Genomic DNA, 22,990 nt, shown 5'->3' with positions numbered 1-22,990 from the left:
TGCAGGTTGTCTGTGAGTGTCTATAGGGTGTCTATAGGGCGCTGTGGGTTTCTGTTGAATGTCTATAGGGGTCTATAGGCGTCGATGGGCTGTCTATAGTTGCGTAAAGGGTGTCTGTGGGTGCTATAGGGTGCCTACAGGCTGTCTATAGGTGTATATATGGCACTATGTGTGTCTATTGGGTGTCCATAGGTGTCTATAGGGTGTTTATGGGTGCCTATGGGGTATCTATAGGTGTATGTGGGGACTTATGGCTGTCTATGGGGTGTCTATAGGTCGCTATGGCTGCCTATGGGGTGTCTATAGGTCCCTATGGGTGTCTATGGGGTGGCTATAGGTGTTTGTGGGGACTTATGGCTGTCTATGGGGTGTCTATAGGCCCCTATGGTTGTCTATGGGGTGTCTATAGGTGTCTATGGGGACTTATGGCTGTCTATGGGGTGTCTGTAGGCCCCTGTGGGTCCCTATGGGGTGTCTATAGGCCCCTATGGGTCCCTATGGAGTGTCTATAGGTCGCTATGGGTGTCCATGGGGTGTCTGTAGGTCCCTATGGGTGTCTATGGGGTGGCTATAGGTGTCTATGGGGACTTACGGCTATCTATAGGGTGTCTATAGGCCCCTACGGGTGTCTATGGGGTGTCTATAGGCCCCTATGGGTCCCTATGTGGTGTCTATAGGTCCCTATGCGTGTCTATAGGTCGCTATGGCTGTGTATGGGCTGTCTATAGTTGTCTAAAGGGTGTCTGTGGGTGCTATAGGGTGCCTACAGGCCGTCTATAGATGCATATTTGGCACTATGTGTGTCTATTAGGTGCCAATAGGTGTCTATACGGTGTTTATGGGTGTCTATGGGGTGGCTATAGGTGTCTATGCAGACTTATGGCTGTCTATGGGGTGTCTATAGGTTGCTATGGGTGTCTATGAGGTGTCTATAGGCCCTTATGGGTGTCTATGTGGTGTCTATAGGCTGCTATGGCTGCCTATGTGGTGTCTATAGGTCTCTATGGGTGTCTGTAGGTCGCTATAGTTGTCTATAGGGTGTCTATAGGCCCCTACAGGTCCCTATGGGGTGTCTATAGGTTGCTATGGGTGTCTATGGGGTGTCTATAGGTCCCTACGGGTGTCTATGGGGTGTCTATAGGCACCTATGGGTCCCTATGGGTGTCTATGGGGTGTCTATAGGCCCCTATGGCAGTCTATGGGGTGTCTATAGGTCCCTATGGGTCCCTATGGGTTCCCTCCCTCGCTCTGGCTCCGCCCCCTCCTTGGCCCCGCCTCCCCGCTCCCCCTCCCTTCCCCCGGACCCTACCACCAGCAGCCCAGACCGGGGGGGGGGTGTTACCCGCGTCCGCCCCCCCCGCCTCCTCATTGGTCCGCGCCGGCCGAGGCTATAAAAGGCGGGCGGGCGGCCGGGGGCGCAGTGCGGGCGCCACGTGGAGGGGGAGCGGAGCCGCCATGGCCTCCAACGGTACCGAGTGGGGGGGCCCTGCGCCCCGGGGAGGGCTCCACCACCCCGGCACCACGGGCCCTGTGGCGGTGGGTGCCGCTTGGAGCCCGGGGTGGGGTGTGGTGGGGGGGGGCGGCCTATAGCGGTTCAATGGGGGGGGGGTAACGGGGCGGACCCCCCCTTTTTGAGCGTTTTATATCGCGACGGGTGTTTTTGGGGGTGTTTTGGGGGTTAGAATGGGTGAGGGGGGGTTTGGTTGTGGTTATTATGGGGTTTGGGGGGTGGGAGGTGATGTTTTGGGTTTAATAATAATGAAATCGACGGGTTTATTTATTAGTTGTTCTTTAAAGCGGGTTTTTTGGCTTGATTTGATTCATTCATTCGCGATTTAACGCTTTGGTGCGGATGAAAGGAGGGGAATATGGGGGGGGGGGGGCGCAGCAGACAAAGCCCCACACCCGCCTCCCCTCGCGCCGCCATAAAACACCCCAAACCCCTTCTTTTAACCCCAAACCACCTCGTTTTGAAGAGGATTTGGGGGGGTTTTATTGAGTTTAGAGCCTTTTCCCGCTGTTATAACGGGCTTCGGTCGCGGCTTTAGGAGCGGGACCCCCCCCCCCCCCCCCATTGAGCCGCCATTTTGTGCCGCCTTTTCCTCCTGCGCCACCGCCGCCGCCATTTTGTGCGCGGCGGGCGGGGGCTGCGCATGCGCGGCGGCGCTGCCGCAGTGCCACATCCGGGTCTCTTCGCCCTTCAGTCAGCCCGCTTTTATCGCTCCTTTTTTGCGCTTAAAAACCTCGGTTTCGGCTTAAACGCCCTTTAGTTGCCTTAAGGGAGGAGGAGGCGGGATGAGGTGAGAGAAAAAGATGCTGGTTAGCGTTGGAGAAGGGGTGCGGGGGCCCTTTCGTTCGGTTCCGTGAGGAAAAGGTCTCTCATTGTTACGTTTCTGAGGGGAAATGTGGTGTTGAGGCGGGGTTTGGTCGTAAAAAGAGGTAGTTGAGGGGGTTGTGTGGGGTAAATGGTCTGAATCGGTCGCTTTGTCCCCAAACCGGTCGCTTTGTGGCCAAAATCGGCCCCTTTGTGCCCCAAAATCGGCCCCTTTGTGCCCTAAAAGCAGTATTTTGTGCCCAAACCGGTCACTTTGTGCCCCAAACTGGCCATTTTATGCCCTAAAGGCTCCACTTTGTGCCCAAACCGGTCACTTGATGCTCTAAAGGCAGCACTTTGTGCCCAAAATCAGTCACTTCGTGCCCCAAACAGCTGCTTTGTGCCCTAAAAGCAGCATTTTCTGCCCCAAAAGACCGTTTTGTGCCCAAAATCAGTCTCTTTGTGCCCCAAACCGCTCACTTTGTACCGTAAAGTAGTCAGTTTATGCCCCAAACGGCCACTTTGTGCCCTAAAGACGTTATTTTGTCCCTAAACCTGTCGCTTTGTGCCCCAAAGGGCCACTTTTTGCCTAAACCGGTCACTTTGTGCCCTAAAAGCAGCATTTCCTGCCCCAGAAGGCGACTTTGTTGCCAACATCGGTCACTTTATGCCCTAAGGCAGCACTTTGTGCTCCAAACTGCTCACTTTGTACCCTAAAGCAGTCAATTTGTGCCCCAAGCGGCCACTTTGTGCCCTAAAGACATTATTTTGTCCCCAAACCAGTCACTTTGTGCCCCAAACTGGCCTTTTTATGCCCTAAAGGCTCCACTTTGTGCCCAAAATGAGTCACTTTGTGGCCCAAACAGCTGCTTTGTGCCTAAACCGGTCACTTTGTGCCCTAAAGGCAGCATTTTCAGCCCCAAAATCAGTCCCTTTGTGCCCCAAACAGCCCCTTTGTGCCCTAAAAGCAGCATTTTCTGCCCCAAAATCAGTGACTTTGTGCCCAAATCAGTCACTTTGTTCCCCCAAACGGCCACTTTGTGCCTGAGATCAGTCACTTTGTGCCCCAAAAGGCCACTTCGTGCCTAAACCGGTCACTTTGTACCCTAAAGGCCACTTTGTGCCTAAACTGGTCACTTTGTGCCCTAAAGGCAGCATTTTCTGCCCCAAAATCAGTGACTTTGTGCCCAAATCAGTCACTTTGTTCCCCCAAACGGCCACTTTGTGCCCTAAAGGCAGCATTTTCTGCCCCCAAATCAGTGACTTTGTACCCGAATCAGTCACTTTGTTCCCCCAAACGGCCACTTTGTGCCCGAGATCAGTCACTTTGTGCCCCAAAAGGCCACTTTGTGCATAAACCGGTCACTTTGTACCCTAAAGGCAGCATTTTCTGCCCCAAAATCAGTAACTTTGTGCCCAAAATCGGTCACTTTGTGTCTCACATGGCCACTTTGTGCCCTAAAGGCAGCACTTTGTGCTGCAAGTTGGTCACTTTGGGCCCAAACCGGTTCCTCTGCACCCCAAAAGGCCACTTTGTGCCTAAACCAGTCACTTTGTGCCCTAAAGGCAGCATTTTCTGCCCCAAAATCAGTGACTTTGTGCCCGAATCAGTCACTTTGTTCCCCCAAACGGCCACTTTGTGCCCCAAACCCTCACTTTCTGCTCTAAAGGCAGCACTTTGTGTCCCAAAAGGCCACTTTGTGCCTAAACCGGTCACTTTGTGCCCTAAAGGCAGCATTTTCTGCCCCAAAAGGCCACTTTGTGCCCGAATCAGTCACTTTGTGCCCCAGAAGGCCACTTTGTGCCTAAACTGGTCACTTTGTACCCTAAAGGCAGCATTTTCTGCCCCAGAATCGGTTATTTCATGTCCCTCATGGCCACTTTATGCCCTAAAGGCAGCATTTTCTGCCCCAAAAGGCCACTTTGTGCCCCAAATCAGTCACTTTGTGCCCCAAACCCTCACTTTATGCCCTAAAGGCAGCATTTTCTGCCCCAGAATCAGTGACTTTGTGCCCGAATCAGTCACTTTGTTCCCCCAAACAGCCACTTTGTGCCCCAAACTCTCACTTTATGCTCTAAAGGCAGCACTTTGTGCCCCAAAAGGCCACTTTGTGCCTAAACCGGTCACTTTGTGCCCTAAAGGCAGCATTTTCTGCCCCAAAATCAGTGACTTCGTGCCCCGAATCAGTCACTTTGTTCCCCCAAACGGCCACTTTGTGCCCAAAATCACTCCCTTTGTGCCCCAAACCCGCCGTTTTCTCCCTTTTTTCCCTTCTTTCCGCCCTTCCCCCATAACCACCCTCACCACCCCCACCTTCACACCCCAAATTTACTCACATTTAGGCAAATCTATGCGGTTTGCACCAACTAACAGTGCCTTTGGGGCCTTTTCTCCCCACAGACTACAGCCAGACGGCGACGCAGAGGTACGGCCCCATTCCCTCCCCCTTTCCCCCCTCTTTAACCCCTTGACCGAGGTGTTTTTGGGGTGATTCCATGTGCTTTTGGGGCTCTTTCCCCAGCTATGGGGCATACCCCACCCCACCGGGGCAAGGCTACTCGCAGCAGGGCAGCCAGCCCTATGGGCAGCAGAGCTACAGCGGCTACAGCCAGTCCAGCGACACCTCCGCCTATGGGCAGAACAGCTACAGCTCGTCCTACGGCCAGACCCAGAGCAGTAAGACCCCCCCCAATCCTTCCTTTCCCCCCTCCCCTTTTACTGGCGTTATCCCATGGGATTTGTGTGCCCCGTGGCTCCAGGTTACAGCGCTCAATCCACGCCTCCGGCATACGGCAGCGCCGGCGGCTACGGCAGCGGGCAGAGCTCGCAGAGCTCCTATGGACAACCCTCCTCCTACCCCAGCTATTCCCAGCCGCCCGCTGCCGGCTCCTCCTCCGGCAGGTGGGAAGGGATGGGGGGGGGGGATGGGGGTAATTTGGGGGGAAATAGCGCGTTTTGGGGGGGAATGGCCCTGATTTGGGGGGAAATAGCGTGGTTTTGGGGGAAATAGCGCGTTTTGGGGGGAATGGCCCTGATTTGGGGGGAAATAGCGTGGTTTTGGGGGGAAATAGCGCGGTTTGGGGGGAAATAGCGTTGTTTTGGGGGGAATGGCCCTGATTTGGGGGGGGAAACAGCCCTGATTTGGGGGGAAATAGCCGATTTTGGGTGGAAATGGCCCTGATTTGGGTGGAAATAGCCGTTTCTTTGTGCGATAACTGCCCTAATTTGGGAGGATGTAGCCGATTTTGGGGGAGAAACAGCCCTGATATGGGAGGAAGTAGGCGATTTTGGGGGGGAAACGGCCCTGATTTGGGGGGAAGTAGCAGGTTTTGGTGGGAAAACTGCCCTCATTTAGGAGGAAATAGCCCATTTTGGGGGGGAAACAGCCCTGATTTGGGTGGAAATAGCCCGGTTTTGGGGGGAAATACCCATTTTTTGGGGGAAACAGCCCTGATTTGGGGGGGAAATAGCCTTGTTTTGAGGGGAAATACCCATTTTGGGGGGGAAACAGCCCTGATTTGGGGGGAAATGGCCCTGATTTTGGGGGGAAATAGCCATTTTGGGGGGGAAACAGCCCTGATTTGGGGGGAAATGGCCCTGATTTGGGGGGAAATAGCCATTTTGGGGGGGAAACAGCCCTGATTTGAGTGGAAATAGCCGATTTTGGGCGGAAATGGCCCTGATTTGAGTGGAAATAGCCGTTTTTTTGTGGGATAACTGCCCTAATTTGAGAGGAAATAGCCGATTTTGGGGGAGAAACAGCCCTGATATGGGAGGAAGTAGGCGATTTTGAGGGGGGAACGGCCCTGATCTGGGGGGAAGTAGCAGGTTTTGGTGGGAAAACTGCCCTAATTTAGGAGGAAATAGCCCATTTTTGGGGGGAAACAGCCCTGATTTGGGGGGAAATAGCCCAGTTTTGGGGGGAGACAGCCCTGATCTGGGTGGAAACAGCCCTGATTTGGGTGGAAATAGCCCATTTTGGGGGGAAAACTGCCCTAATTTGGGAGGAAATAGCCAATTTGGGGGGGGGAAACAGCCCTAATTTGGGAGGAAATAGGCGATTTTGGGGGAAATGGCCCTCATTTGGGTGGAAATACCTCATTTTGGGGGGGAAACAGCCCTGATTAGGGTGGAAATAGCCCATTTTTGGGGGGAAACAGCCCTAACTTGGGAGGAAATAGCCAATTTGGGGGGAGATGGCCCTGATTTGATTGGAAATAGCCCATTTTGGGGGGGAAACAGCCCTGATTTGGGAGGAAATAGCCACTTTTGGGGGGAGATGGCCCTGATTTGATTGGAAATAGCCCATTTTGGGGGGGAGAACAGCCCTAATAGGGGGTGCAACACCCCCTACCCTTTGTGCGGCGGGGGGAACCCCTCCTTTCGGGGGCACACCAGCCCGTTTTGGGAGGCACGGGGCCCTCATACACACAAAAAGCCCCCAAAGCGGGGTGACTTCTGAGGCACCCCCCAATTTCAGTGCAGCAAGCCCCTTATTGACCTTCCAACGAAGCCATTTTGGGGGCCAAACCCCTCAATCCCTGACTTTTCGGGGTGAAACCAGGCACTTTGGGGGTCAAATCGAGGCGATTTCAAGCCAGACCGACGCGCTTTTGGGGGCAAAACGCCTCCATTTGGGGCTAAAACCCCCCTTTTTCGGTGTCGTTCCGCTTCAGCTACGGCAGCAGCTCGCAGAGCTCCAGCTACGGCCAACCCCCCAGCAGCGGCTACAGCCAACAGTCGAGCTACAGCGGGCAACAACCCACCTACAGCCAACAGTCGTCCTACAACCCCCCCCAGAGCTACAGCCAGCAGAGCCAGTACAACAGCAGCGGTAGCGGCGGTGAGCACGCTTCGAAAGGGGCTTGTTTTGGGGTAAAAACAGCCCGTTTTGGGTTAAAACCAGCCCGTTCCGGCCCGTTCCGACTGTTGTTTTCCGCCTGTAGGCAACAGTTACGGGCAGGAACAGTCGTCCATGAGCAGCGGCGGCGGGTACCAGGACCAAGGAGGTTACGGAGGGCAACAGGAGCGGAGCCGAGGCCGCGGCGGATACGGCCGCGGCGGCTACGACCGGGGGGGCCGCGGCAGCCGGGGGGGCCGCGGCAGCACCAACATGGGGTAGGTGTTGGGGGGGCAACCGGGGGGGTTGTTGTTTGGGGTGTAAGTTACCCCCCTAAAAGCCGGGCTGTAGGGCGGGATAAAGGTTGGATTTAAAGCGGGCATCTTCCCCCCCCCCCCCCCCCCCCCCAATCCCCGTTTTGAGCTTAAAAAGCCCCAAAACAGGGCAGAAGTGCCTTGAAAAAGCGGTAAGAAACACCCCCCCACCCCCCCCCCAAAAAAAAAGGGGTTAAAAAAGAAAAAAAGGTGGTTTTTTTGGGGAGGGGGAGACTAAAAAAAACTCCTCCAAACGTGGTGGTGAAAAGGTGGTTTTTTGGAAGGCTCCGGTGCCGGCTGTGGTCACGGTTGAGGGCGCCAACCCCCCCAAAAATGAGCAGAGAGGTCGGAGGAGAAACGGCTCCTCTTAAAGGTCGCTGCAGGCACAAAGGAACAGCGGGTTTTGGGGGAAAAACCTGCCGGTTTGGGGCTGCCGCTGGCGCGGAGGAGAAGCGGTTGCTTTGGTGGTGCCGGTGTTGCAAAAAGGAGGCAAAAAACACCCCCCTCTCGTTAAAAAACACTTAAAAACCCGCCGCAAACGGCGCTTTGGAAGCCGCCTCCAAAATATGAGGTGTTTTGGGTGGCAAAAAGGGCCTTTTTGGGGCCGCCGAGGTGAGTATCGGCGGGGGCGCGGCCGCGGGTGCTTGTTTGTTGTGGCTGTTGTTAACGAACCTCTGCGTTTTGTGTGCTGCAGGTGTGCAAAGGCGGCGAAACCAGCCGTGGTTTGGGGTTAAAAACAGGCAGAAAGGGGCAAAAAAGCGCAAAAAAACCATATTTCAGTTCAGAGGGTGCAAAAAAAAACCACACGAAAGGGCCCTGTTTTCCCTTAAAAAAACGAGGGGAAAAGCGATGGGGAAGCGGAATGAAAAAGGGGGTGGGGGGGGTGGGGGGGTGTGGATCCCCCTCTTTTTCTTTGGACCCCGAGTGGATTTTTTGGGGCAAAAGCCGGCGGAATCGGGGCTTTTTAATGGAGTGTGACCTGGTGGAGCCGCTCAACGCCCGGCTCCTGCGGCAGAGACAACCCAGCGGCAGCGGATGGACCCCCCCAAAACCTCCCCCAAACACCCCCCCCCCCCCCAAAGCTTCCAGCTGGAACAAAAGGCTGGTTTTTGCCCCAAAACGGCCTTTTTTTGTTGTTTTTTTTTCCTTTTTCTTGTTGTTTTCTGTTGTTTTCCCCCCCTCGTTTTGGAAGCTCAGGCAGGGGCTTAAAAACTTCATTATCTTCTAATTTATCTCCTCAGCGGTGGTGAGCGTGGTGGCTTCAATAAATTCGGTGGTAAGTCCCAAGAGTTCGGCATTTGAACCCCAAAAAACTGAGTAAATTGCCTCGAAAATAGTGGTTTTTGTTAACCCTTTTTCTCCACAACAGCCGCTTTTTGGGTGGGGGGGGGAAGAACCAAACCCCCCCCCCCCCCCCCCATGTGCTCAATGGGACGGACACGGGGCTGCGCCTACGGGGGGCTTGAAGGACCCAGCGAAAGGAGCTGAAAATGGTTCATTTTGGGTGAAAAGGACAAAAAAAAAAGCGCGTTCTCGGTGTGGAAAAAAAGCCGGAATGGGGGAAACGCACAAAAAAAGGGGGAGAAAGCGCTAAAAGGGCAAAAATGTGGTAAAAAGGGGGAAAAAACGTGAGAAAATGTGGTAAAAAGAGGCAAAAATGTGGAAAAAAGAGGCAAAAATGTGGAAAAAAGAGGCAAAAAATGTGGTAAAAAACGGGAAAATGTGGTAAAAAAGGGTGAAAATGTGGTAAAAAGAGGCAAAAATGTGGTAAAAGAGGCAAAAATGTGGAAAAAAGAGGCAAAAATGTGGTAAAAAACGGGAAAATGTGGTAAAAAAGAGTGAATGTGGTAAAAAGAGGCCAAAATGTGGTAAAAAAAGGCAAAAATGTGGTAAAAAACAGGAAAATGTGGTAAAAAAGGGTGAAAATGTGGTAAAAAGAGGCCAAAATGTGGTAAAAAAAGGCAAAAATGTGGTAAAAAACAGGAAAATGTGGTAAAAAAGGGTGAAAATGTGGTAAAAAGAGGCCAAAATGTGGTAAAAAGAGGCAAAAATGAGGTAAAAAGAGGCAAAATGGTAACAAGGGAGAACGTAAGAACACAGAAAATGTGGTAAAAAGAGGGAAAATGTGGTAAAAAGAGGCAAAAATGCGGTAAAGAAAAGGAAAACGTGGTAAAAAGGGGCAAAAATGCACTAAAAAGGGGAAAATCGTGTTAAAAAAGGGCGATTTTGGGGCAGGAAAAGGGGGAAACTGATGGTTTTTCCACCAACGCTTGCATGTGGTGCTGGAAAGCGGCGGCACCTTGGAAGGTTTTGCTGCTTTTTGGGTTGAAAACGCAGGGATTTGGGGACTTTGCCCAAAGTGCCGGTGACCGGAGGTTGGTGATGATTGCCAAAAACCGAAAGCCAAAGGTTCTCAAAAAGTGACCCAAAATTGCCGGCTTTGCCCCCAAAACGGGGAGCGCCTTCGAAGGCAGGTCTCGAGCGCGCGCGCGGGTGTGTGCTGCAGTGGCCCAAAGTAGCCAAAAAACCCACAGCCAAAAAGTGTGTGTTTGAACCAAAACCGGAGCGTTTTGGGGTTTGCCGACACCGGGGGGCGCTGCTGGCGCTGGTTTTGAGGAGAAAAACGTGTCTTTTGGAGCCAAAACACGATAAAAAACTGATATATCAACACCCCCCCCCCCTCCATGGCTCGGGGGTGAGAGGGGGAGATGTGCCCCAAAAAGGGGGGTTTTCGCCCCAAAATGGGGCGCGGGAAGGGCGGGAAAGGGTGGGGAGGGGTTAAGGGAAGGGTGGGGGAGGGGGGTGTTTGTCCCCTCCCCCCCTAATTAATTAATGGGTTAATTAACGCTTCGTTATGTTGCTTTTTGCATGTGCTCCCAAAGGACCCCGGGACCAAGGGCCGAGGCACGATGCGGGTAAGGGGGGGGGGTCATTAAGGGCTTAATTAGGGGCTTAATTAGGGTAAAGGGAGTCATTAAGGGGCTAATTAGGGGGTTAATGAGGTTTGGGGGGAGCTAATTGGGGTTAATTAGGGATCTAATTGGGATAAGGGGGGGCATTAAGGGCTTGCTGAGGGGGTTAATGAGGATTTGGGGCCTGATTGGGGTATGGGGCTGTCATTGAGGGGTTAATAAGGGTTTGGGGGGCTAATTGGGGTAAGGGGGGTCATTAAGGGGGTAATTAGGGGGCTAATTGGGGTAAGGGGGTCATGAAGGGGCTAATTTGGGCCATTAAGGGGTTAATGGGGGTTTGGGGGGGGAAGGGGTGTCATTAATGGATTAATGAGGGGGTTAACAAGCGTTTGGGGGGCTAATTGGGGTAAAGGGAGGTCATTAATGAGCTGATTGGGGTTGGGGGCTTAATTAGGGAGTTAATTGGGGGTTAATGAAGGGGAAAAGCCTCAGTAGGGGTTTATTGTAGAGGAAGGGGATTAATTAGGGGGGTAATAATGAGGCAAAGCGGGTGATGAAGAGCATTGAGCAGCGAATAAGGAGAAGCCGAGCGAATGATTCATTAATAACGACTAATTAGCGTTAATTAGCCTTCCTAAAGAGCAGTGTTAATTAAGGCAGCCTGAGAGCATTCATTAGGAGCCTAACGAGGTGGCAGCATCATTAGGGCTAATAACAAAGAGACGATCCATTAGGGCCTAATGAAGGGGGGGGGGGGGGGGGGGGGGATGTTAATGAGGGCTGGGGGGGTTAATTAAGGAGCGTTAATGAGCGCTAATGAGCTGCCCCTGCAGGTGAACAGGACAACTCAGACAACAACACCATCTTCGTGCAGGGGCTGGGCGAGAACGTCACCATCGAGTCCGTGGCCGACTACTTCAAGCAGATCGGCATCATTAAGGTGAGATGGGGGCCCTTGGCGTGTTCTTAGCGTGTTCTTAGCGTGTTTGTAGCGTGTTTATAGCGTGTTCGTAGCATGTGGCGCGGTCTCATGGGGAAGTGGCGTGGCAGCCGCTTGCTTGTGGAGCGTGTCCTTAGCGTGTTGGTGGGTCCTTAGCGTGTTGGTGGCTTCTTAGCGTGTTCTTTGTATGTTGTATGTTCTCACATCCCCCCCCAATGGGGCTGCCCTGCATCACCAGGCAGCCTTAGCGCGCCCTTCCCATGTCCTTAGCGTGTTCTCTGTATGTCCTTAGCATGTTCTTCACGTGTTTGCCCTTATTCTGTCCTCATTTCTCCCCAGTGGGGTTATCCTCCATCCCCAGACACCTTTAGCGTGTTCTTTCCATGTCCTTAACATGTTTTTCACGTTAACCTTAGTGTTCTCATGTTTCCCTCCAATGGGGCCACCGTCTATCACCGGCCACCCTTAGCGTGTCCTCCCCCCTTAGCGTGTCCTTAGCGTGTCCTTAGCACGTCGCTTGCCTTGCAGAGCACGTTCACCCCATGTCCTTAGCATGTTCTGTTATCTTAACATGTTGCGGCATCCTTAGCATGTCCTTCACATGTTTGACCTTACAGCGTTCTTGTTTCCCCCCAACGGGGCTCCACTCCATTACAACCCAGTCCTTAGCGTGTCCTCCCCGTGTCCTTAGCATGTTCTTCACATGTTGTGTGACTTTAGCATTATGTTTCCCCCCAATGGGGGGGGAAATGGGGAAAACCCTCCATCACCAGCCACCCTTAGCGTGTCCTCCCGCCCCTTAGCATGTCATTAGCGTGTCCTTAGCGTGTCGCTCGCCTTGCAGACCAACAAGAAGACGGGGCAGCCCATGATCAACCTGTACACGGACCGGGAGACCGGGAAGCTCAAGGGGGAGGCCACGGTCTCCTTCGACGACCCCCCCTCGGCCAAAGCCGCCATTGACTGGTTCGATGGTAGGACCTGACCCCCCCCACCCCCCACCCCCCCCCAAACTGAGCACTTTTGGGTTGAATTCTCCCCTTTTCAGGCAAAGAGTTCTCCGGGAACCCCATCAAGGTGTCCTTCGCCACCCGCCGCGCCGACTTCAACCGCGGCGGGGGGGGCGGCCGGGGGGGGCGCGGCCGGGGAGGTGAGACCCCAAAACCCCCCTTTTTCACCCTAAAATCCCCCTTTTTCACCCCCAAATAGCCCTTTTCACCCCAAAATCCCCCTTTGGCACCCCAAAATCCCCCTTTTTCACCCCCAAATAGACCTTTTCACCCCAAAATCCGCCTTTGGCACCCCAAAATCCCCCTTTTTCACCCCCAAATAGACCTTTTCACCCCAAAATCCGCCTTTGGCACCCCAAAATCCCCCTTTTTCACCCCCAAATAGACCTTTTCACCCCAAAATCCCTTTTTGGCACCCCAAAATACCTCCTTTCCACCCCAAAATAGCTCTTTTTCACCCCAAAATACCCCCTTTTTCACCCCAAATACCCTTTTTCACCCCAAATCCCACTTTGGCACCCCAAAATAGCCCTCTGACACCCCAAAATCCCTCTTTTTCACGCCAAAATACCCTTTTTCGCCCCAAAATCCCTCTTCGTGACCCAAAACACCCTTTTTTCACCCCAAAATACCTCCTTGGCACCCCAAACCCCCCTTTCTCCCCCCAAACCCCCCTTTCTCCCCTCAAACCCCCATTTCTCCCCTATTCTTTGGCCCAAACCCTCTTTTCTCCCCATTTCCTTGCCCGAATTCCGCCCTTTTTTCACCCCAAACCCCCATTTCTCCCCCTTTCTCCCCCCAAACCCCCCCTTCTCCCCCTTTCCTTGCCCCAAACCCCCCTTTCTCCCCCCAAACCCCCATTTCTCCCCCTTTCTCCCCCCAAACCCCCCTTTCTTCCCATTTCCTTGCCCGAATCCCCCCTTTTTTCACCCCAAACCCCCTTTTCTCCCCCTTTCCTTGCCCGAAACCCCCCTTTCTCCCCCCAAACCCCCATTTCTCCCCCTTTCTCCCCCCAAAACCCCCCCTTCTCCCCCTTTCCTTGCCTGAAACCCCCCTTTCTCCCCCCAAAACCCCCCCTTCTCCCCCTTTCCTTGCCCGAAACCCCCCTTTCTCCCCCCAAAACCCCCCCTTCTCCCCCTTTCCTTGCCCGAAACCCCCCTTTCTCCCCCCAAAACCCCCCTTTCTCCCCCCAAACCCCCATTTCTCCCCATTTCCTTGCCCAAAACCCCCCTTTCTCCCCCCAAACCCCCATTTCTCCCCATTTCCTTGCCCAAAACCCCCCTTTCTCCCCCCAAACCTCCATTTCTCCCCCTTTCTCCCCCCAAACCTCCCCTTTCTCCCCCCAAAACCCCCCTTTCTCCCCCCAAACCCCCCTTTCTCCCCCTTTTCTCCCCCCAAACCCCCCTTTCTCACCCCACACCCCCCATTATCCCCCCCCCAGGCCCCATGGGCCGCGGCGGTTTCGGCGGCTCCGGTTCGGGCTCCGGCTCCCGGGGCGGGTTTCCCAGCGGAGGCGGCGGCCAACAACGCGCCGGTGACTGGAAGTGCCCCAACCCGTGAGTCCCCTATAGCCATACCCATATATATACACCCCCCCCCAGTGTGACGTCATCAATGACGTCATCAACGTCGTCATTCCCCCCCCCCCCCCAATAACAGGGCCTGCGAGAACATGAACTTCTCATGGCGCAACGAGTGCAACCAATGCAAAGCCCCCAAACCCGAGGGGCCCGGAGCCCCCCATATGGGCAAGTACCCGGGGGGGGGGCGGCCGCGGCGGCGGCAACCATATGGGTAAGTATGGGTAGCCATAAGAGAGGCGGTGACGTCACGGGGTAGGTTCTGTGACGTCATGGCCTCGGGGCGATCCCATAGGTGGAGGAGGAGGAGGAGGAGGAGGAGGAGGGTTCGGAGAGGAGAGACGCGGCGGGCGCGGAGGCTTCGAGCGCGGCGGGTACAGGGGGGGCCGAGGAGGGGAGCGAGGGGGCTTCCGAGGAGGAAGAGGAGGAGAGCGCGGAGGCTTCGGGCCCGGCAAGATGGACTCCAGGTATGGGGCAGCGCCGGGGGGCTGCTGGGGGTCGCCGGGCCCTATAGATGGTCCCTGTTCGCTCTGGGCCCTATAGATGGTCCCTTGTTCACCCTGGTCCCTACTGATGTCCCTTGTTCATTCTCTGCCCTATAGATGGTCCTTGTTGACTCTGGGCCCTACTGATGTCCCTTGTTCACTCTGAGCCCTATAGATGGTCCCTTGTTCACTCTGGTCCCTACTGATGTCCCTTGTTCACCCTGGTCCCTATAGATGGTCCCTGTTCACTCTGGTCCCTACTGATGTCCCTTGTTCACCCTGGTCCCTATAGATGGTCCCTGTTCACTCTGGTCTCTACTGATGTCCCTTGTTCACCCTGGTCCCTATAGATGGTCCCTGTTCACTCTGGGCTCTACTGATGTCCCTGTTCACTCTGGTCCCTATAGATGGTCCCTTGTTCACTCTGGGCCCTACTGATGTCCCTGTTCACTCTGGTCCCTATAGATGGTCCCTTGTTCACTCTGGGCGCTATAGATGGTCCCTGTTCACTCTGGTCCCTACTGATGTCCCTTGTTCACCCTGGTCCCTATAGATGGTCCCTGTTCACTCTGGGCTCTACTGATGTCCCTGTTCACTCTGGTCCCTATAGATGGTCCCTTGTTCACTCTGGGCCCTACTGATGTCCCTGTTCACTCTGGTCCCTATAGATGGTCCCTTGTTCACTCTGGGCCCTATAGATGGTCCCTGTTCACTCTGGTCCCTACTGATGTCCCTTGTTCACTCTGGTCCCTATAGATGGTCCCTGTTCACTCTGGGCTCTACTGATGTCCCTGTTCACTCTGGTCCCTATAGATGGTCCCTTGTTCACTCTGGGCCCTATAGATGGTCCCTGTTCACTCTGGTCCCTACTGATGTCCCTTGTTCACCCTGGTCCCTATAGATGGTCCCTGTTCACTCTGGGCTCTACTGATGTCCCTGTTCACTCTGGTCCCTATAGATGGTCCCTTGTTCACTCTGGGCCCTACTGATGTCCCTGTTCACTCTGGTCCCTATAGATGGTCCCTTGTTCACCCTGGTCCCTACTGATGCCCCTTGTTCACCCTGGTCCCTACTGATGCCCCTTGTTCACCCTGGTCCCTATTGATGTCCCTTGTTCACTCTGGGCCCTATAGATGGTCCCTGTTCACCGTGGTCCCTATAGCTGGTCCCTATTCATGTCTCTGTTCTCTCCATAGGGGCGACCACCGGCAGGACCGCCGCGAGAGGCCGTACTGAGCCCCCCCAAACCCCCCCCATACCCCCCCCATGTTTTGTATTGAAGCTCCGCCCCCCCAGGCCTTGGCCCCGCCCCTTTCCGCGGGGGGGGTTCCCCCCCCCCCCCCGCTTTTAAAACCCCCCCCCCCCAACCCCATTAAAGGCGTCACTGGGGGGAACCGGCTGGACCTCGCGTGCTGATTGGTGGCTTCCGGCCCGGCCTCGCCTGCTGATTGGTGGCTTTGGGCCCAGCCTCACGCTGATTGGTGGGTTCAGGGTCTCATTATGGGGTGCGTTCACTCTGGAGCCTAATGAGGCGCTTCCGGGGCTCATTAAGGCGCTGATGTGGCCCAGGGCGGGGCCCGGCCCCTTCCGCTGCCCCCGGGGCCTATGGGGCACCCTATAGGGGCTCTATAGGTCCCCGGGGAGGCATTAAAGGGGGGTCTACAGGACCCAGAGGGGTTCTTTAAGACCCTGGAGGGTGTCTATAGGGGATCTAAAGGACCCTGGAGAGGTTCTGTAGGGGTGTGTTGGGATGTGGGGACTATAGGGGCTCTATAGGATCCACAGCTGGTTCTATAGTCCCTGGGGGGTGCGCTTCTAAGGGGCTATTTAGGAGCCAGGGGTGCTCTATAGGGCCCCTGTGTGACCTGGGGAGGGCTCTGTAGGGATGCTCTAGGACCGTTCTGAGGTTCTATAGCACCCTGGGGTGCCCCATAGCCTCCCTATAGCACCCCTGGGGCCCCATAGCCTGTCTGTAGCACCCAGGGGTGCCTCATAGCCTCCCTATAGCACCCTGGGGTACCCCATAGCCTCCCTATAGCACCCAGCGATGCCCCATAGCCTCCCTATAGCACCCCGCGATGCCCCATAGCCTCCCTATAGCACCCCGCGATGCCGCATAGCCTCCCTATAGCACCCCGCGATGCCGCATAGCCTCCCTATAGCACCCAGCGATGCCCCATAGCCTCCTTATAGCACCCCTGGGTGCCCCCTACCCTCCCTATAGCACCCAGCGATGCCCCATAGCCTCTCTATAGCACCCCATGGGTGCCCCATAGCCTCCCTATAGCACTCCCGGGTGCCCCATAGCCTTTCTATAGCACCCCGGGGTGCCCCCTAACCTCCCTATAGCACCCCTATAGCACCCAGGGGTGCCCCATAGCCTCTCTTTAGCACCCCTGGATGCCCCATAGCCTCTCTATAGCACCCCAGCGATGCCCCATAGCCTCCTTATAGCACCCCTGGGTGCCCCCTAAGCTCCCTATAGCACCCCTATAGCACCCAGGGGTGCCCCATAGCCTCCCTATAGCACCCCTGGGTGCCCCCTAACCTCCCTATAGCACCCCTATAGCACCCAGGGGTGCCCCATAGCCTCCCTATAGCACCCCAATGGGTACAGGTGCGTGTCCGAGAGGCGGGGCCTGCGGGAGGGGCGGGCGGACACATGGACACGGACACACGGACACGGGGACGGACACACGGACACAGGGACACGGACACACGGACACGGGACACGGGGACACACACGGATGGGAGCGGGGCTCCTCCTGCCGGTGCTGGGGCTGCTGGTGCTGGGGCCGGGCGGTGAGCGCGGAGCGGGAACCGGCAGCGCAGGGGATGGGAGGGACATGGGGATGGAGGCGGGAACAGGGAGCTGAGGGGATGGGGGAACATGGAGGTCTGAGGGGACATGGGGGATATGGGGACATGGAGGGTGTGAGGAGACATGGGGGTCCCTGAGGGGATGGAGGCGGGAAAAGGGACCTGAGGGGACTATGGGGGTGTGAGGGAATATGGGGGGACATGGGGGTCCCTGAGGGAATAGAGGCGGGAACAGGGAGATGAGGGGACATGGGGGAATATGGGGACATGGAGGGACATGGAGGGTGTGAGGGGACATGGGGGTCCCTGAGGGGATTTAGGCGGGAAAAGGGACCTGAGGGGATGAGAGGGACATGGGGGGACATGGTGGTTGTGAGGGGATATGGGGGTCCCTGAGGGGATGGAGGCGGGAATAGGGAGCTGAGGGGATATGGGGGGACATGGGAAGGATATGGGGACATGCGGGATATGGGGATATGGAGGGACATGGAGGGTGTGAGGGGACATGGGGGTCTGGGGGGACATGGGGGACCCTGAGGGGATGGAGGCGGGAACAGGGAGATGAGGGGATGGGGGGGACATGGGAGGACAGGGGGGACACGGAGGGACATGGGGGTGTGAAGGGGACATGGGGGTCCCTGAGGGGATTTAGGCGGGAAAACGGAGCTGAGGGGATATGGGGGGGCATTGGAGGGATATGGGGGTCTGAGGGGACATGGGGGGACAGGGGGGGTCCCTAAGGGCACATGTAGGGGCTCGGGGGGGCGCACCCAGGATGTGAGCACGTTCCTCAGGGCGGGTTTTTCCAGCTCCGGCATCCCAGGACACCGGGTCCCATCCTGAGTGTGCCCCATAGGGGTAGCCCCTGCCCCATGGGGTGTCCTCTGCCCCATAGGGGTGTCCCCTACCCCATAGGGGTATCCCCTGCCCCATAGGGGTGTCCTCTGCCCCATAGGGGTGTCCCCCCCCATAGGGGTGTCCTCTACCCCATAGGGGTATCCCCTGCCCCATAGGGGTGTCCCCTACCCCATAGGGGTATCCTCTACCCCATAGGGGTGTCCCCCTGCCATAAGGGTGTCCCCTGCCCCATAGGGGTGTCCCCCCCCATAGAGGTGTCCCCTGCCCCATAAGGCTATCCCCTGCCCCATAGGTGTGTCCTCTACCCCATAGGGGTGTCCTCTGCCCCATAGGGGTGTCCCCCCCCATAGGGGTGTCCCCCCCCATAGGGGTATCCCCTGCCCCATAGGGGTGTCCTCTGCCCCATAGGGGAATCCCCTGCCCCATAGGGGTGTCTCCCCACCATAGGGGTGTCTCCCCACCATAGGGATGTCCCCCGCCCCATAGGGGTGTCCCCTGCCCCATAGGGGTATCCTCTGCCCCATAGGGGTGTCCCCTGCCCCATAGGGATGTCCCCTGCCCCATAGGGGTGTCCCCTGCCCCATAGGCGTATCCCCTGCCCCATAGGGGTGTCCCCCCCCATAGGGGTGTCTCCTGCCCCATAGGGGTGTCCTCTACCCCATAGGGATGTCCCCCCCCATAGGGATGTCCCCTGCCCCATAGAGGTGTCCCCTGCCCCATAGGGGAATCCCCTGCCCCATAGGGGTGTCCCCTGCCCCATAGGGGTGTCCTCTGCCCCATAGGGGTGTCCCCAGGGGGTGCTTTGATGCCATCAACCTCTTGTAGGTCACTGGGGGGCAGTGACAGCAGATGACACAGGTGAGGGGGGGCCACACATGGAGGGGGTCCATTGGGGGGGTCCCATGGTTTGGGGGTGCTGGTGTCCCATTGGGGGGGGGGTCCCATAGTTTGGGGGTGCTGGTGTCCCATTGAGGGGGGATCCCGTGGTTTGGGGGTGCTGGTGTCCCATTGGGGGTGCTGGTGTCCCATTGGGGGGGTCCCGTGGTTTGGGGGTGCTGGTGTCCCATTGGGGGGGTTCCCATGGTTTGGGGGTGCTGGTGTCCCATTGGGGGGGGGTCCCATGGTTTGGGGGTGCTGGTGTCTCACTGAGGGGGGGTCCCATAGTTTGGGGGTGCTGGTGTCCCATTGGGGGTGCTGGTGTCCCATTGAGGGGGGTCCCCATGGTTTGGGGGTGCTGGTGTCCCATTGGGGGGTGCTGGTGTCCCATTGAGGGGGGATCCCATGGTTTGGGGGTGCTGGTGTCCCATTGGTGGGGTCCCATGGTTTGGGGGTGCTGCTGTCCCATTGGGGGTGCTGGTGTCCCATTGGGGGGGTCCCACGGTTTGGGGGTGCTGGTGTCCCATTGGTGGGGTCCCATTGGTGGGGTCCCATTGGGGGGGTTCCCCATGGTTTGGGGGTGCTGGTGTCCCATTGGGGGGTGCTGGTGTCCCATTGAGGGGGATCCCATGGTTTGGGGGTGCTGGTGTCCCATTGGTGGGGTCCCATTGGTGGGGTCCCATGGTTTGGGGGTGCCGGTGTCCCATTGGGGGGGTCCCATGGTTTGGGGGTGCCGGTGCCCCATGGGGGTCCCGCTGACCCCCCCGTGCCCCGCAGTGCCGTGCGGGACGCCGGTGCTGTGGCGGGTGGTGGGGGGCTCTGCGGCGCTGCCGGGGCAGTGGCCGTGGCAGGTCAGCGTCACCTTCCGGGGGACACACGTGTGCGGGGGGGCCCTCATCAGCCCCGCCTGGGTGCTCAGCGCCGCGCACTGCTTCCCGCCGTGAGTACCCCGAACCGCCCGAAACGCCCCGAAATCACCCCGAAAACACCCTAAACCACCCCAAAACACCCCAAAACACCCCAAAACCGCCCCGAAACACCCCAAAATCACCCAAAAACACCCCGAAACACCCCAAAAACACCCTAAACCACCCCAAAGCAGCCCCAAAATACCCCAAAACACCCGAAACCGCCCCAAAACACCCCAAAAACACCCCAGAACACCCCGAAACACCCCAAAACCGCCCCGAAACGCCCCGAAAACGCCCCAAAACTGCCCCGAAACACCTTAAACCACCCCAAAATCACCCCAAAAACACCCCAAAACACTCCAAAACACTCCAAAACACCCCCAAAACACCCTAAACCACCCCAAACACACCCCAAATCTCCCCAAAAACACCTTAAACCACCCCAAAAACACCCCAAAAACACTCCAAAACACCCCCAAAACACCCTAAAACCACCCTAAACCATCCCAGAACAGCTCAACACCCCAAAAACACCCTAAACCACCCAAAAACACCCCCAAAACACCCCAAAAACACCCTAAACCACCCCAAAGCAGCCCCAAAACACCTTAAACCACCCTAAACCACCCCAAAAACACCCCCAAAACAGCCCCAAAACACCCCAAAACGCCCCGAAACACCCTAAACCACCCCAAAACCATCCCAAAACACCCAAACCCCACCCAAAACCCAGCCCAAACACCCCCAAAACAGCCCAAATACCCCCCTGGGACCCCCTCTAACACCCCAATACCCCCCTAACCCCCTTTGGTGCCCCCAAACCCCCCTGTGACCCCCCCCATAGACCCCAATAACCCCAAAGACCCCCAAAGACCCCCCCAAAATCCCCCCAAAGACCCCAATACCCCCTCAAAGACCCTCCCGAAATCCACCCAAAGACCCCAATACCCCCCAAACCCCCCCATAGACTCCAATACCCCCCAAAAGACCCCCTCAAACCCCCCAAATCCCCCCCAAAGACCCCAATACCCCCCCCAACCCCTCCCATAAAGACCTCAATACCCCCCAACCCCCCCAAAGACCCCCCCAAACCCCCCCAAAATCCCCCCAAAGACCCCAATACCCACCAAACCCCTCCCATAAAGACCCCAATACCCCCCAAACCCCCCCCAAAGACCCCCCCAAACCCCTCTTTGGGGGCCCCCCCCCCCCATATACTCATGTTGCATGTCCCCCCCCCCCCCAGGGAGAACCCCCTCTCCGAGTACCGGGTGACATTGGGGACCCTCCATTTATTGTCCCCCCCCCCCGGACGTCCAAGTGCGACGCGTGGCCTCGGTGACCCTCCCCCCGGCTTCCCTCCGCCGTGACGTCAGCGGCGCTCCCCGTGACGTCAGCGCCGGGGGGGATCCCCGTGACGTCAGCGCGGGGGGGGACTTGGCTTTAGCCCGCCTGGACCCCCCCGCGACCCCCAACCGCTTCGTGAGGCCCATTTGTGTCCCCGAACCCGGGGAACGGTTCCCCCCCGGCACCAACTGCACCGTCACCGGCTGGGGGGACACCCGCAGCGCCGGTCAGTGCCAATGGGGGGGGCGGGGGGGGGGGCACCCCCAAATCTACCCTGGGGCACCCCACGGGCACCCCTTGGGACCACCCCCGAACACATCAATACCCCCCCAAACCCCCTTTGGGGACCTCAAATTCCCCCTGGGACCCCCAAATACCCCCTGGGACCCCCCCCCCCAAAGACCCCAATACCCCCCAAACCCCCTTTGGGGACCCCAAAGCCCCTTTGGGGACCTCAAAGCCACCCATGGACCCCCCCGAACACCCCAATACCCCCCTCAAACTCCCTTTGGGGACCTCAAACTCCCCCTGGGATCCCCAAATACCCCCTGGGACCCCCCCCCCCCGAAGACCCCAATACCCCCCAAAACCCCTTTGGGGACCCCAAACCCCCTTTGGGACCCCCAAATACCCCGTGGGACCCCCCCCCGAAGACCCCAATACCCCCCAAACCCCCTTTAGGGACCCCCAAACCCCCCCTGAGACGCCCCCAATACCCCTCCAAACCCCCTTTGGGCACCCCCAAACCCCACTTGGGACCCCCCCCAAAGACTCCAATGCCCCCCAAACCCCCTTTGTGGACTCCAAACCCCCCCTGGGACCCCCAAATACCCCCTGGGACCCCCCCCCCCCCGAAGACCCCAATACCCCCCAAACCCCCTTTGGGACCCCAAACCCCCCCCGGGACCCCCCCAAAGACCCCAATGCCCCCCTAATCCCCTTTGGGGACCCCTAAACCCCCCCGGGACCTCCCCAAAGACCCCAATAGCCCCCAAAACTCACCCTGGGGACCCCCAAACCCACTCTGGGACCCCCCCAAGGACCTCAATAACCCCCCAAACCCCTTTGGGGACCCCCAAACCCCCGCTGGGACCCCACTAAAGACCCCAATACACCCCAAACCCCCTTTGGGACCCCAACCCCCCCCCCCCCGGGACCCCCCCAAAGACCCCAATACCCCCCCAAAACTCACCCTGGGTACCCCCAAACCCACTCTGGGACCCCCCCAAGGACCCCAAATACCCCCCAAACCCCCTTTGGGCACCCCCAAACCCACCCTGGGACCCCCCAAACTCTCTTTGTGCCCCCAGGGCCGCTGCCGCCCCCCAAGACGCTGCAGCAGGCGGCGGTGGCGCTGCTGAGCCGCCGGCGCTGCCGCTGCCTGTACGGGCCCGGCGCGGCGCTGAGCCGGGACACGCTCTGCGCGGGGCACCCGCGGGGGCTGCGCGATGCCTGCCAGGTGCGGGGGGGGGGGGGATAGCGCTTTTCCAACCAAAATAGCCCCTTTACACCCCAAAATAGCCCTTTATGAGCCAAAAATAGCCCTTTTCCGCCCCAAAATAGCCCCTTTTCACCCCAAAATAGCCCCTTTTCAGCCTCAAATAGCCCTTTTCCGTCCCAAAATAGCCCTTTATGAGCCAAAATTAGCCCTTTTTTATCCGAAAATAGCCCTTTTCCACCCCAAAATAACCCTTTTCACTCCAAAATGCCCTTTATGAGCCAAAAATAGCCCTTTTTCATCCCAAACTACCCCTTTTTCATCCCCAAATAGCCCTTTTCTGC

The 22,990-nt window shown here is 57.2% G+C and overlaps 2 protein-coding genes across 3 annotated transcripts; both read left to right on the top strand.

Moving 5' to 3' along the window:
• The first annotated feature begins 1,383 nt into the window (after window positions 1–1,383).
• On the top strand, window positions 1,384–15,691 carry FUS (FUS RNA binding protein). Of its 2 annotated transcripts, none has more exons than XM_030475094.1 (15): window positions 1,384–1,468; window positions 4,716–4,740; window positions 4,837–4,991; window positions 5,075–5,216; window positions 6,992–7,158; window positions 7,262–7,433; window positions 8,711–8,745; window positions 10,352–10,384; window positions 11,215–11,321; window positions 12,166–12,295; window positions 12,370–12,471; window positions 13,773–13,887; window positions 13,991–14,125; window positions 14,207–14,378; window positions 15,593–15,691. In XM_030475094.1, exons 1-15 carry the CDS (start codon window positions 1,456–1,458, stop codon window positions 15,674–15,676), a joined length of 1,587 nt encoding a protein of 528 aa, XP_030330954.1. In that variant the 5' UTR covers window positions 1,384–1,455; the 3' UTR covers window positions 15,677–15,691. The 2 variants fall into 2 exon arrangements, with proteins under 2 accessions (XP_030330954.1, XP_030330955.1); XM_030475095.1 differs by having other exon boundaries at window positions 13,991–14,079; window positions 14,216–14,378; window positions 15,593–15,632.
• Window positions 15,692–17,003: 1,312 nt separating this feature from the next.
• On the top strand, window positions 17,004–22,667 carry LOC115603320 (prostasin-like; the record flags this gene model as incomplete). The annotated part of the gene is made up of 6 exons (XM_032919727.1): window positions 17,004–17,013; window positions 18,900–18,932; window positions 19,728–19,890; window positions 21,108–21,188; window positions 21,286–21,434; window positions 22,519–22,667. Coding segments are annotated over exons 1-6 (585 nt in total), but the record flags the coding sequence as incomplete, so codon positions are not given.
• Window positions 22,668–22,990: the final 323 nt, after the last annotated feature.

Source organism: Strigops habroptila, unplaced genomic scaffold (genome assembly GCF_004027225.2).
Source record: "Strigops habroptila isolate Jane unplaced genomic scaffold, bStrHab1.2.pri NW_022045630.1_ctg1, whole genome shotgun sequence".
Lineage (NCBI taxonomy): Eukaryota > Metazoa > Chordata > Aves > Psittaciformes > Psittacidae > Strigops > Strigops habroptila.
The sequence above is the reverse complement of the archived record's forward strand: the minus strand, read 5'-3'. Positions and strand labels throughout refer to the sequence as shown.

Bases quoted from the DNA above. Each gene is read 5' to 3' on its own strand.
- FUS (XM_030475094.1), top strand. The intron at 11,322-12,165 runs GTGAGATGGGGG...CTCGCCTTGCAG, and splicing joins AGCAGATCGGCATCATTAAG to ACCAACAAGAAGACGGGGCA. The intron at 14,379-15,592 runs GTATGGGGCAGC...TTCTCTCCATAG, and splicing joins CCCGGCAAGATGGACTCCAG to GGGCGACCACCGGCAGGACC.